The 12,667-nt window shown below is 40.6% G+C and overlaps 1 protein-coding gene across 1 annotated transcript in view; it reads left to right on the top strand.

Annotated features, from left to right (window-relative positions):
- LHFPL1 (LHFPL tetraspan subfamily member 1) overlaps positions 1-12,667 on the top strand; it is a 39,381-nt gene that overhangs the window by 1,466 nt on the left and 25,248 nt on the right. The window contains exon 2 of the mRNA XM_063085100.1: positions 9,407-9,505. Coding sequence (XP_062941170.1) covers positions 9,407-9,505 — 99 coding nt within the window. The remainder of the gene's footprint in view (positions 1-9,406; positions 9,506-12,667) is intronic.

The raw sequence follows: 12,667 nt of genomic DNA, 5'->3' as shown, positions 1-12,667 counted from the left end.
TTAGCCTCACTTGCATTTCTAAGAGTTTCCAGTAGACTGAGGAGAGGATAACTAGCAGGAATCAGAAGGCCAGTAGCAACAGCCTCCATCAGATTTCAAGCATTAATAGTGGCTCCTACTCCTGGCTTGCTTCTTCTTTTGGGCTTGACTGAGTCTTTTACAAAATCCTCATAGTTCCCCATATGATGCATTTTAGTTGATCTCAACCCTTAGGTCTGGAAACTCAAAGGAAATTGTTGAGGGGGGATGTGGGAAGGTAATGGAGGTTTGGGTACTCACAGGCTGGGTGGGACAGAACTTTGGCTGAGTGGCCGGTATTCTATAGAGGAAGGCAAACCAGGAGTACTATTTTAGTTTCAGATTCCCCATGACCCTTGCTTGTATAAACATGGTTACAGGTTTGCATTTAGGTAAGAGTCTTTAAAATTCAAGAATAAAGTGTCACTTGACAGTAGTCCTAATAAAGGTCAAGACCAAGGGCTGATCCCTAGGCAGGGAAATGATATTGCGACAGAGCTGCTAGACCTCCACGGCTTTTTCATCGTAACATCAGCCAACTAAGATTCATTCCTGCCTCCTTTTTAGAGACTGGTGGCCATAAAGATTATGTCAGATGTGAAAGGATGGTGAAAAGTGCTTGGATGTACCATGTTTTCTAGGAGCTGCTGGGCACTTGGCCATGACCCATGGCTCTTTGGAGATCTTGGGTCTGATCCTCAGAGGTGGGCTTTTCCAGTGACAAGAAGTCAAGCCCAGGCAGCTTTTTGAGCTCTATATAACATTGACAAAAGACACAAGAGAAAGAGCTGTGGGGGTTAAGTTTAAGCTTGTTGTTTGGCCAAGGGGAATTGATTTTGTTGCTCTAGGCCTGGCTGCTTCTCGGCAGCTAGTGCATTAACTGAAATACATTGGGGGAGGAGCCAATTTGTTTCAGGTCTGGTTTATCTCTGCCAGACCCCAAACCACTGAAGAAATGGAGTATCCATTAAGAACTACCCCCTCCCCCTGCCTGACTCTTGTTCCCTGGTCTGGCGGCTGCCCACAGAGATGAGTGGTGGGAAGTGGGAGAGACAGGAAGAAATAAAGAGCTGCTGGCCTGAGTCATACTCAGCAAGGTGACCTGATGGGGCCCTTGGGTCCCATTTGCTCCACCTGCAGCTGATTCAGCTGGACAAGCCTAGGGTCCAGAGAGCCTTCCACTGGGACCTTCATGCCCTGCTCCAACCGGTGAAGGAAACATCTGGCCAGGAGATTATTTCAACCCTAGGGATGCTGAACTTTCCAACCAGCTGGCCCCTGGTCCCTGAGAACATGGTCATTATTCACATTCCCCTGTGTATACATGTGCAAGATGCTTGTGAATTATCCTCTATCTTCAGTGAGAGCTAAACAAAGAATAGGTGAGAAGTAAATATAAGGAACTTCTTGGCAGGAAAAAAGTGTAAGATCTTGGATCAGGTTACTTGAGGAGAGCCAAGAATCTTTCTACAGCAGGGAATATATCAGACTCACCTGGAGTGCTTAAAAAAATGTGAACTCCCCAGCTCTCTAGTCTCTTTTTCATTCTGACACACACAGCAACAGGTGGAAGTCTGCATGCTTTCAAAAATCTCCCCAGTGACTCTGATGTGTATGCTATGTTTCCTTTCCCCAACCTCAGGGAGAACTACCACCTTGGACATTTCTTGTTAGGGAGAAAGAATTCAACACATCCAGACAGGCACCAGAGCTTTTCTCCATGTAAGGTCCTAGTGCTACATGCTTCAGGCTGAATGAAAGTTGCCACTGGAGACAGATCAGAGAACTTGATTCTAGGAAGGTTTCTATCCTTCTAAAAACAATTATCTTCCCTACAAACCATGCATTTCCTGGGAAGTCCTTCCAGGCTTCACCAGACCTCATTTTATTTATCTTTACGTGCTATGTAAGGATGATCAAGGTTGCTTTCTGTTTGGGAAATGGTATTCAAAGAAGTTAACCTACATTAGTGGCTAACAACAAAGACTATGTAGCAAATTGGAGCAGAGCATAGAATATGGTCCAGAGATTCTAACTCCCAGTCCTGGGCTTTATGCACTCATGCTCTTCATTTTCCTTTTTTCTTTTGGGCAAGAAATGCCACCACAATGTTTTTCAGAGTGGTCCATGAATCACTTGCATAAGACTCACCTAGATCACTTGTTGATGCAGATTACTTAGTAATCTGGACCTGGGACCTGCTAGTCTACATTTTATGCAGCCTCTAGGGCTGATATATTTTTGAAAATATATTATGAAATATTTCAGACATATGTACTACTCAGCTTAAGAAATATAATATTGCCACTACAGCTGAATCCACCTTTATAATCTGATCACATTCCTTTGTCCCCACCGCAAAGTAACTACTCTCTTAGACCTGTGATTTATCACTCCCCAGCATGATTGCAGGACACAATAAAATTTGAGAAACTCTGCCCAGCTTTGTCCGTGGTGTTGTTTCTTTTTGGAATTCCCCTTCTTCCATTTATGCCTATAAATATCTGTCCATCTCTCAAAGGCCTGGTCCAGTGCAATCCGTCTGTGAAGTCTCCCCTGATCTACTTTCCACATCTCTAGCAAATGTGAGCTATCCTGTAACTCTGAGAGAGAATATGGGGTTGAGTCAATGGGGGAGTTAAGTGGGGGAGTTCCATGAGAAGGGAAACCTTAGATAAAGTTGGAGGACAAACTTGGAAAATTTCCACTGAGTTATGTTTGAGTTGAAGTTGCTGTTAGAGCAGTACACTGAGCAAAATAATAACAAATTAACCTATGCTAGGCTTCTGCTCAGGGTAGTAAATTCAGACTACCTAATAATCATGTTTGGAAAGCAAGATTGGAAGCCGTGCAAAGACAGGGGACTTGCGGATGTGGGTGGGGAGTGTAACAAAATAGCTGCTCATTGAACTTTTGCATTTGTGGATGAGGTATAGGGTGCAAACGGATTTGTTAACACCCAGTGAAGAGGCTTTCCCTGCTCAGAGACAAAGACTAGGCACCTAGCGCATTGAGCATGTGAGTTGGGAGGGGGTTATACAGTTTTTGGGATGTGGGGAAACAGTAATTCTGGGAGCAGGGGAAGGTTGAGGGTGGCTGGATTCTATCTAGGGGGAAGGTTCCAAGTTCTGTGTTAAATTTTGCACCTGAGGCTTGTATTGGTGTTGATGCTGACACAAGGGCTGAAGCTAAGTGCCCAACTCCAGGCCTCTGCTTGGTCAGCACAGTGAATTCGAACTACAGCAACCATGTTTGGGTAGGACATTTGGTACATTTTGTGAAAGGGGATTCTTATGGAGGGGAGCAGTTGAGGAAGGAAAACAAGATGGCAGCCCATTGGAGATCTGCCCACGTGCAGCAGGGGAGTAAAGATGGTAACACACTCTGAAGGACTTTATTTTCCTTCCTAGAGGCAGGTAAAAATATGAAAGTACCTAGCTGAACATATTCAGCTGGAACAGACTTCTCCAAGGGGCATATGTGGTTGGAGGGGTAAAACTGGGAGTTAGCAACAACACAGAAGAGAAGTGAGAGCTGGGGCTACAGCTCATGTGTTGCAAGGCTGGGATTTAAACTAATTTTCTCTGTCACCAGAGCTCCTGCTCTGAACATTTTTAGTGGTGTTGCTACCAGGACCAGATGCATCAACACAATAAAGAGCTTTTAAAATGTGTATTCCTGGGCTACAGTACTGAATCAGATACCTGAGGCTGAAGCCCAAGAATCTATGGTTTTAATACAAATCCCCACTCTTCCAGAAGATGGAAGGGCCTGGCACTGGCAAATGACTTTCCTGTTGCTATCTGAAGCACATCTTCACAGCCCCAAATTGATGAGAACTGTTAGGGACAAATATAAATGAGGATGAATTACCCTATGACTTTATTTTTATTTTTAATGTGTCCCCCAGGACATCTTTCTCCAGCTATGATCAAATGTAATGGAATCAGCTGTCAGGTACGAGTCAAATATCTCCAAGAAATATGTTTACACACTAATGTGCTTACCTGTCTAAAAGGCAGGATGAGGGAGATCGGGGGGCAGATTGAACAGAGCATTGGGCTGTGTGTACTGGGGCAGAACATATACCTCACAGAAATTCCTGGTCTCTGGCTAGGGGCCTCTGCAAAATTGCAAGATAACAACTCTAACCAGGCAGGTTTTGAAGTGAGCCCTGTCCAGCTTTTGGCTTTTTAGCTTTTTTTTTTTTTTCTCCCAAGGAGGACAAAGAGGTAAGGAAGAAATTAGCATGAAGAATATAGAGGGAAACTGGGAGAAGGGTCACAGGGAGAGGCAGCTGTTTAAAAATGATAAATGTTGTTTTTGTTTTGTTTTGTTTTTGTTTTCCTAAAAGGGAAATTTATTTAATGTAAATGTGTACATTAATAAAAAAGAAAGATCTTAAATCAACACCTTTGCACCTTAAGAAACTAGAAAATGAAGAGCAAACTAAGCCCAAACCCAACAAAGGAAGTAAATAATAAAAATTAGAGCATACATAAAATAAATAAAAAATAGAAAAAAAATAGAGAAAATCAATGAAGCCAAAATTTGGTACTTGGATGAGACCCACAAAACTGACAAATCTTTACCTAGATGGACTAAGAAAAAAGCAGAAGATTCAAATTACTAAAATCAGAAATGAAGGAGGGGTCATTACAAACTAATTTACAGAAATCAAAAGGGTTATAAGAGAATGCTATGAATAATTGTTGGTCAACAAATTAGATCATCTAGATGAAATGAATAAATTCCTAGAAACATGCCAGCTATCAAGACTGAATTATGAAATGAAAGAGTTTGAACAGAACTAGCTAGTAAGATGAGTGATTATTGTTGTTTGGATTCCTGTTGCAGCATTCCCTTGAAGATTTCTTGCAGGGCTGGTTGTGTGATAGTGAACTCCTGCAGTTTTTGTCTGTCTGGAAAATGCACTATTTTTTCCCTCATCTCTAAAGGATAGCCTTGCTGGGTACAGTATTCTTGGCTGGCAGTTTTTTTCTTTTAGAACTTTGAATACATCATCCCATTTTCTTCTGGCCTATAGAATTTCTGTTGAGAAGTCTGCTGTTAGTCAGATAGGGGCTCCCTTATAGGTGACTTGACGCTTTTCTCTTGCTTCTTTTAAGATTCTCTCTTTGTCTTTGACTATAAGGTATCTTGGAGAGGATTCTTTTTGGGCTGAATCTGTTTGGGGATCTTTGAGCCTCCTGGATCTGAAGGTCCATGTCTCTCCCTAAACCTGGGAAGTGTTCAGTTATTATTTTGTTGAATAGGTTTTTCATGCCTTTTCTATTCTCCTCCCCTCTGGAATACCCATGATTCCAATGTTTGTGCACTTAAGGTTGTCTGCTAGCTCTCTTAGATTTTCTTCATTTTTTCCTTTGTTTTTGTCTGCCTGGGTTATTTTGAAAAGACTATCTTCAAGATCAGAAATTCTTTCTTCTGCTTGTTCCAGCATGCTGCTTAAGCTCTTGGTTGTGTCTTTTATTTCACCGAATGAATCTGAATGAATCTTTCAGTTCGATGAGTTCTGCTACATTCTTTTCTAAGGTATTAATCTCTTTGTAAATTTCCTCCTTCATATCCTGGATTTTTTTTCTCATGTCATTATGTTGTTTGAGTCTTCTCCTATCTCAGTGAGTTTCCTTAAAATTGTGTTTGGAACTCCTTTTCAGTCATTTCAAGGGTTTCCTGCTCTATAGGGTCTGGTATTTGAGAATTACTGTATTCTTTGGTGGTGTCATATTTTCTTGGGTTTTTGTATTTCTAGTATCTCTACACTTATGCCTGGTCATCTGGTAGAAGCAGTTGCTTCTTCTGTTACTCTGGAGTGAGCTTTGAGGAGAGAGACATCCTCTCTGGTCTCCGCTGGTGATTCTCCTTGTGTCAGTGTATGGTCAAGTGTCTGGCAGGCTGCCTGCACGGTGTCTGTGGCTACTGCTGTGGCATTGAGCTGCTTTTGCAGCAGCCGAAGCTGTGGTGTACCACCCACATGGAAGTGGTGTTTTTGACAAGCTTCTTGCCTATTTCTGGGTGGGGGATACTGCCCTCAGTTCCTGCCTAGGACCCCGAACATGCTGTGCTTCTTGCCTGTTTCTGGGGGGAGGGGGCTGCCCTCAACTAATGATAAATCTTTGTTGAGTGCTTTCTATGTACCAGGCAAGTTATCTGAATTAATCTCATTAATTCTCGAAACAGCTCTGTAAGATAGAGTACTATTATTGTTCCCTTTTTAAATATGAGGTAACTAAGGCACAGAGAGGTTAAGTAATTTGCCTAAAGTTACACAGCCTGTAATGGCAAAGCTGGAATTTGAATTTAGGTCTAGGCTGACTACAGAACCCATTTTCTTAAGCTACCATGTTGTGCTATCTCTCCAGGTCTAATGCCTGCAAACTTTCTAATTACTGCTAACAGATGCTGTGGCCAAAAGGTAGTCATTCCTTGACACCTGTTTCTAGAAAGACAGAGTCTCTAAGGGTTGATCAGTGAGAAGTGTTGTCAGTAACTGGCTATGTGATCTTCGGTAAATCACTTGCCCTCTCTGGTTCTCAGTATCCACATCTATAACTGGAAGGGGTTGGACTAGGTAATCTCCAAAGGCTTTTTCCTCTCTTAGGTTCTATGACTATATCAGGTTTCAAGGATGATTTCCCAACCTTGCCATGGAAGTTCCTTCAGAAGGCTTCCCCCTTGGGTGCTGTGGGCAAAGGAAGCTGCCTGTTATGTAGCATTCTCTGAAACAGATACATTTGCTGAGAACTTATTATGTACCAGGTACCAAGGATGCAGAGTTGAAGATAAATATGGCCCCTCCCTTCAAGGAGCATACACTCTGGTGAGGGAAACAAATGAAAAATCATTGTAAGGAATATATATCACAGGCTACCTTAGTCACCAAAATAAGCACAGGGTGCTATGAGAACAGAGAAGGAGAGCATACAATTTAGCCTGTGGGTTAGGGGTGGCAAGGGAAGGCTTCCTAGATGAGGTAATCTCTGACCTGAGTTCCTCTGCATGGTAAGGTCTGAGGAGTAGGTGGCTGAAGAAAGTGGAAAATTCCCACTGCTGTGCCAGGAAAGGCACTTGGCTAGCAATAGTTCCTGCTTGAGAACTCAGAGTTCATGACACTCCCAGGAATTTGAATGTGGAGGTTGGAAGGTAGAGCTGATGTTCTTTTATAAACTTGTGTTCTTTTCTTCCTAGTCTGTGTGGGAAAGCTCAGTCTCTATTAACTCTTCCCTCAAAGGATATACACTGGCAGCAGGAAAAGGCTTAGGTTTCACTACCAGTTTTGTCCTTAATCCATTGTGCGTACTCTGAGCTACCTCCTCATCTTGTAGGATTTTAGTTTATCCGTGGTGAAAAACAGGGATGTTGTTCTATTGCCACTGGATAAATTCCAGAGCTTAGAAAGGTCTTTGAGTGACCAGTTTCATTTCCTGAAAGTCTACGAGACAGATAAGAATGCTTTCTCATTTTAAGCATTCCACTGAAGGGGATTTCTAACCTTAATTGGTCATTCTTTTAGTTTCTAAAATCTTCCTCACTGTCAGTAAGACAGTTTCCCTATTTCTCTATTAAAACCCTTCTTGCTATTTCTTCTTTTTTTTGGTTGGTGGGGGGTGGGGAGGACTGGCCAAAACGGGATCCAAACCCTTGACCTTGGTGTTACATCACGCTCTAACCAACTGAGCCAACCAACTAACGTCCTTCTCACTATTTCTTAAGGTCCTTGTCTTCTCCTGAGACCTCACTGAGTATTGAGAAAAACTAGTTGCCATGTGGCAGACAAGCTTGAAGGATACTTTGAGGTCTTTTCCCTAAAGGATTCATCTGAAGGCAAAGTGGTGGGCTTATTAGCTCCTTGAGGAAAGAGAGTGAAGGTGAAGCCAGCAGTCCCTGAAGCAGCCTGCCTTTAACCATCCAGTTGAGCCTCAGAGCTCCAGAACCCGTAAATATGCCATCCATTCATCATTAATCCAGCGCCTTCTCTGTGGTGGTTCTGTGTCATGTTCCCTTCTGCATCCACATTCATGGCAAGTGTCCTTCCTATGACCTTTGGCGTGACACTCATATATAGCATTCTTGTAATCAGGCTCTTTTGGTTGCAAGCAGCAGAGATTCACTTGAGTTCTCTCAATGAAAAGGGAGTTTATTATAACATAAGGAAAGTGAAACTAGAAAGCCGTCGGGAAGGACTGGCTTCTCTTTTCTCTGGCTCTTTCATGGACAGTCTGTAGTTTTTCTCATGGTGCGTCTGCTTCATGCCACTTTTCTCCCCTATTCTCACCCTCTACCAATCAGTTTGCTTAGCTTACCCAGAATTGATGTCCACTAATTACTTTGGATTGAACTTGGCTTTAGCCTGATACATACTTGATTCTACCTCCTTTTTGCCCCCACCTTCTTCACTGTGTGTTAAACTAGCTCAGTACCTCTATGTTTCTTGATTAAATATTCCAGAAATAAGAATGTGGCCCAGCTCATCTCTTCATGCCAGGCTAAAATGTCACCCATTATCGGCCATCTAATGAATTTGGTTGTTTTTGTGTCAGATGTCAATGCTTGATTCAATCTGCTGTGGCCAGAGGCAGGATGGAGTCACAGGTTATAAAATGCAAAAACCTAGTCAGTAAGAAAAAGCTTTGGGCGATGTAGTTGCCCATAGAAGGCAGTGTTGGCAAGCAGATACAGATTAATATTTCTGATTGGATGAGCAAGATTATTACTAAGTTCCCAAAAAGTTTACCTGTAGTGATTAAGTAAACAAAAGAGGGATAAAAACAAGGGGCATAGTGGAAGGTATTGGAAGCCAAAGAAAGGAGGAATGCTTGGCATGTAGCTGGAATGATTTCTCAGGGAAGAGGGAGTGTGGTGCTCTGTTCACCAGGAACAGCCTGCTCACTGTGTACATTTCCTATAGATCTTAGTCCAGCAGCTGACTCCAAGTTATAGAAATCATGACCTACTTTCAGCTAATAGGGAGCTACCTGATGCTTATAAAAAGTGGAATTTTAGAAGAGAGTAGTGATCTCTACATTGTTATCCTCTCAGACCAAGGTAGAAGAGGTTGAAGAAGACAATTTAGCTTGTTGATTTGTCAAAATATTCTGGCTGTAAAAATTATATTGGCCTATCTCAATTTCCAATACTGCCCATTGTGTATGAGTTGTCTCCTCTGCTGTGTACTGCACTATACCATCTATGGTATGGCCAAGAAATCCTGTTGAGTTTGAAGTATCATGGAAATTTAGGGTAAAAGGAGAAGTATAAGCTCCGAGAGGAGGAGGCAGAATTTGAGCCAAGCTAATCTAGAGGAAATGTTGGTGTGACAGAAGACCTGTTATATTTTTTCTATATGTGTGTATGCTTTTCTTTCCAGGATTGCTGATAAGCTCAGGCTGTGCATTATACCCCTTAGGATGGAATAGCCCGGAGATAATGCAAACATGTGGGAATGTCTCCAATCAATTTCAGTTAGGTAAGGTGGCCTGGGCAGAATGGCAGTGATGATCCGTGGGAAATCTGTTTTTCCAAAGTGCCTTATCTCTTGAAGGGATCTCTGCTTGCTACTGGTATTTGCCTGAAGTTCTCTTACCCTGTTACCTTGTGGAAAGTGGTAGATTAGCCAGACTTATCTGGCCTTCCTAACTCATGAGGGTTGGCCTTAAATTCCACTTAACTGTCTCTCCACACCATTTACACACTTTTAGCCAGAGACCTTTGAACGGGTTGGGGCACCCCTATTTACTGAAGGATTTAAAATGCTTGGAGAATATTGATTTGCCATTTTCTGAATAAATTCTAGTTCTGATTAGTGTTTCCTTCTAGGCACTATTTTGCAAATATAAATCAACAGTATCTCTTATCAGTCTCCACTGAAGATACAATAAGAGTTAATTTTATTTACATGAAACATAAGAAACCTGGATTAAATATTAGAGATTATTTCCTAATGGCAAGAGCTGTTAAATACTAGAATGCATGACGAAGTAGCCCTCGACCATTCTCTGGTTACCACTCTCACTGAGAATGGCTTAGGTTCACTATTGGAAATTGGTAATAGATTAGACTCTAATTGGAAGACTTCAAAATATTTCCCCAACAGATCATTATGAAAGAGTGTAAGAGGGAAAATATCTAGGTTTCCTTGAGTATTCTCAAATGAAGGAAAGGATTTGGGAACAAATCCCACCCATGCCCCTATAGCTTGTGCTGCAGTACTTCCCTTTCCCTCTGTTGCCTCACACTGTTTTTTGAGTCTCTCCTGACCCATTTTTGGAGGAAGGAGTTGTTTGCTGTACAAACATAACATGAGAAAAAGGCTATACAGAAGACGTAACAAGTGTGGACCCTAGAATGTTCAGTGCTGTTGACTTAGGGCAGGTAAATATAATAATTTGCCATTGGTGAATCCTTGGGGCTGATGCTAAAGAAAAGGGAAGCAAGTCATTAGTCCTGGTAGCTGGGGTAAAAGTTGAATATTTATCACATTTTTCCTACTTGGTTGTTGGACTTACGATTGCACTTTAAAGAAATAACAGCTTTATTGATATATAATTCACATGCCACAAAATTCACCCTTTTAAAGTATATAATCAGTGGTTTTTAGTATATTTGTAAGGTTGTACAGCCATCACCACTATCCAGTTACAGAACATTTTCATCATCCTAAAAATAAACCCCTTACCCATTAGCAGTCAGTCCCCATTCCCCTCTGCCCTTGGCCCCAGGTAGCTACTGTCAATGTGGATTTACCTGCATATGGACATTTCATATAACTGGAACCATGTAACATGTGATTTTTGTGTTTGGCTTTTTACACTTAGCATAAAGTGTTCAAGATTCATCCATGTTGTAGCATGTGTTCGTACTTCATTACTTTTCATGGCTGAATAATATTCTGTGACATATGTATAACACATCTTATTTATATATTTATCAGTTGATTGATACTCGGGTTGTTTACACTTTTGGCTGTTATAAATAATGTTGCTATGAATATTTGTGTCCACATTTTTGTGTGGACATATATTTTCATTTTTCCTGAGTATATATTTAGAGGTATAATTGCTAGGTCAAATAGTAACTCTGTGTTTAAGCCTTTGGAGGAACTGCCAGACTGTTTTCCAAAATGACTGCACCATTTTACTTTCCACCAGCAATGTACAAGTGTTCACATTTCCTACCATCTTCGCCAACATTTATTTTCCATTTTTTTATTATAGCCATCCTAGTGGGTATGAAGTGGTATCTCATTGTGGTTTTGATTTGCATTGCCCTCATGACTGATGACATCGAGCATCTTTTCATGTACTTCTTGGTCATTTTTATATCCTTTGGAAAAGTATGTATTTAAATCCTTTGCCTATTTTTAACTGGATTATTTGCCTTTTTTTGTTGTTGAGTTGTAAGAGTTCTTTATGTATTCTGGATAGTAAACCCCTTTCAGATATGATTTGTAAATGTTTTCTCCCATTCTGTGGGTTGTCTTTTCACTTTTTTCATGATATCCTTTGAAGTACGAAAGTATTTAAGTTTAATGAAATCTAATTTATCTATTTTTTGTTGTTGTTGGTTTTTCTTTTGGCATTATATCTAAGAATACATTGACAAATCCAAGGTCATGAAGATTTACCCCTGTGTTTTCTTCTAAGAGTTTTATAGTTTTCGCTCTTATATTTAGGTATTTGTGCCACTTTAAGTTCATTTTGTATATGGTGTGAGGTGGAGGTACAAACTCATTCTTCTGTATGTGGATATCCAGTTGTTATAGCACCATTTATTGAAAAGCCTATGATTTCCCCTCATAGGATGGTCTTGGTACCCTTGTTGAAAATTAATTGCCCATAAGTGTAAGGATTTATATCTGGAGTTTTGATTCTATTCCATTGTTCTGTATATATATCCCTATGCCAGTTGCTCATTGTCTTGATTACCATAGCTTTATAGTAAGTTCTGAAATTGGGAAGTGTGAGTCCTTCTTCCTCAAGACTGTTTTGGGTATTCTGTGTCCCTTGCATTTCCGTGTGAAATTTTAGGTTCAGTTTGTCAAATTGCTGCACAAAGGCCAACTGATACATTGATAGAAATTGTGTTGAATCCATAGATTAGTTTGGGAAGTACTGCTAGCTTAATAATACTAAGCTTATAGAACAAAAAATTGCTTTTTGTTTCTTTTCCTTGACTAATTAACCTGAAAGAAACTCCAGGACAATTCTGAATAGAACCAGTGAGAATGGAAATCCTTGTTTTATCCCTGGCCTTATGGGTAAAATATCTAGTTTTTCAGCATTAAGTATTGATGTTAGCTATGTTTTTTCATAGATGGATATATAGCCTTTATCAGGTTGGAGTTCCCTTCTCATCCTAATCTGCTGTTCATCATGAATAGATGTTGGATTTTGTCAAATGCTTTTTCTTCATCTACTGAGATAATCATGTAATTTTTGTCCTTTATTCTTTTAATGTAGTAGATCTTATTGATTGATTTTCATATGTCAAACAACCTTGCATTTCTGGGATAAATCACAGTTGATCATGATATATAATCCATTCTTTATGTTTCTGGATTTAGTTTGCTAGTATTTTGTTGAGAGCTTTTGCATCTATATTCATTAGGGATATTGGTTAGTAGATTCCT

This window comes from Cynocephalus volans, chromosome X, assembly GCF_027409185.1.
Source record: "Cynocephalus volans isolate mCynVol1 chromosome X, mCynVol1.pri, whole genome shotgun sequence".
Classification (NCBI taxonomy): domain Eukaryota; kingdom Metazoa; phylum Chordata; class Mammalia; order Dermoptera; family Cynocephalidae; genus Cynocephalus; species Cynocephalus volans.
This window is presented reverse-complemented; position numbering and strand designations above follow the sequence as displayed.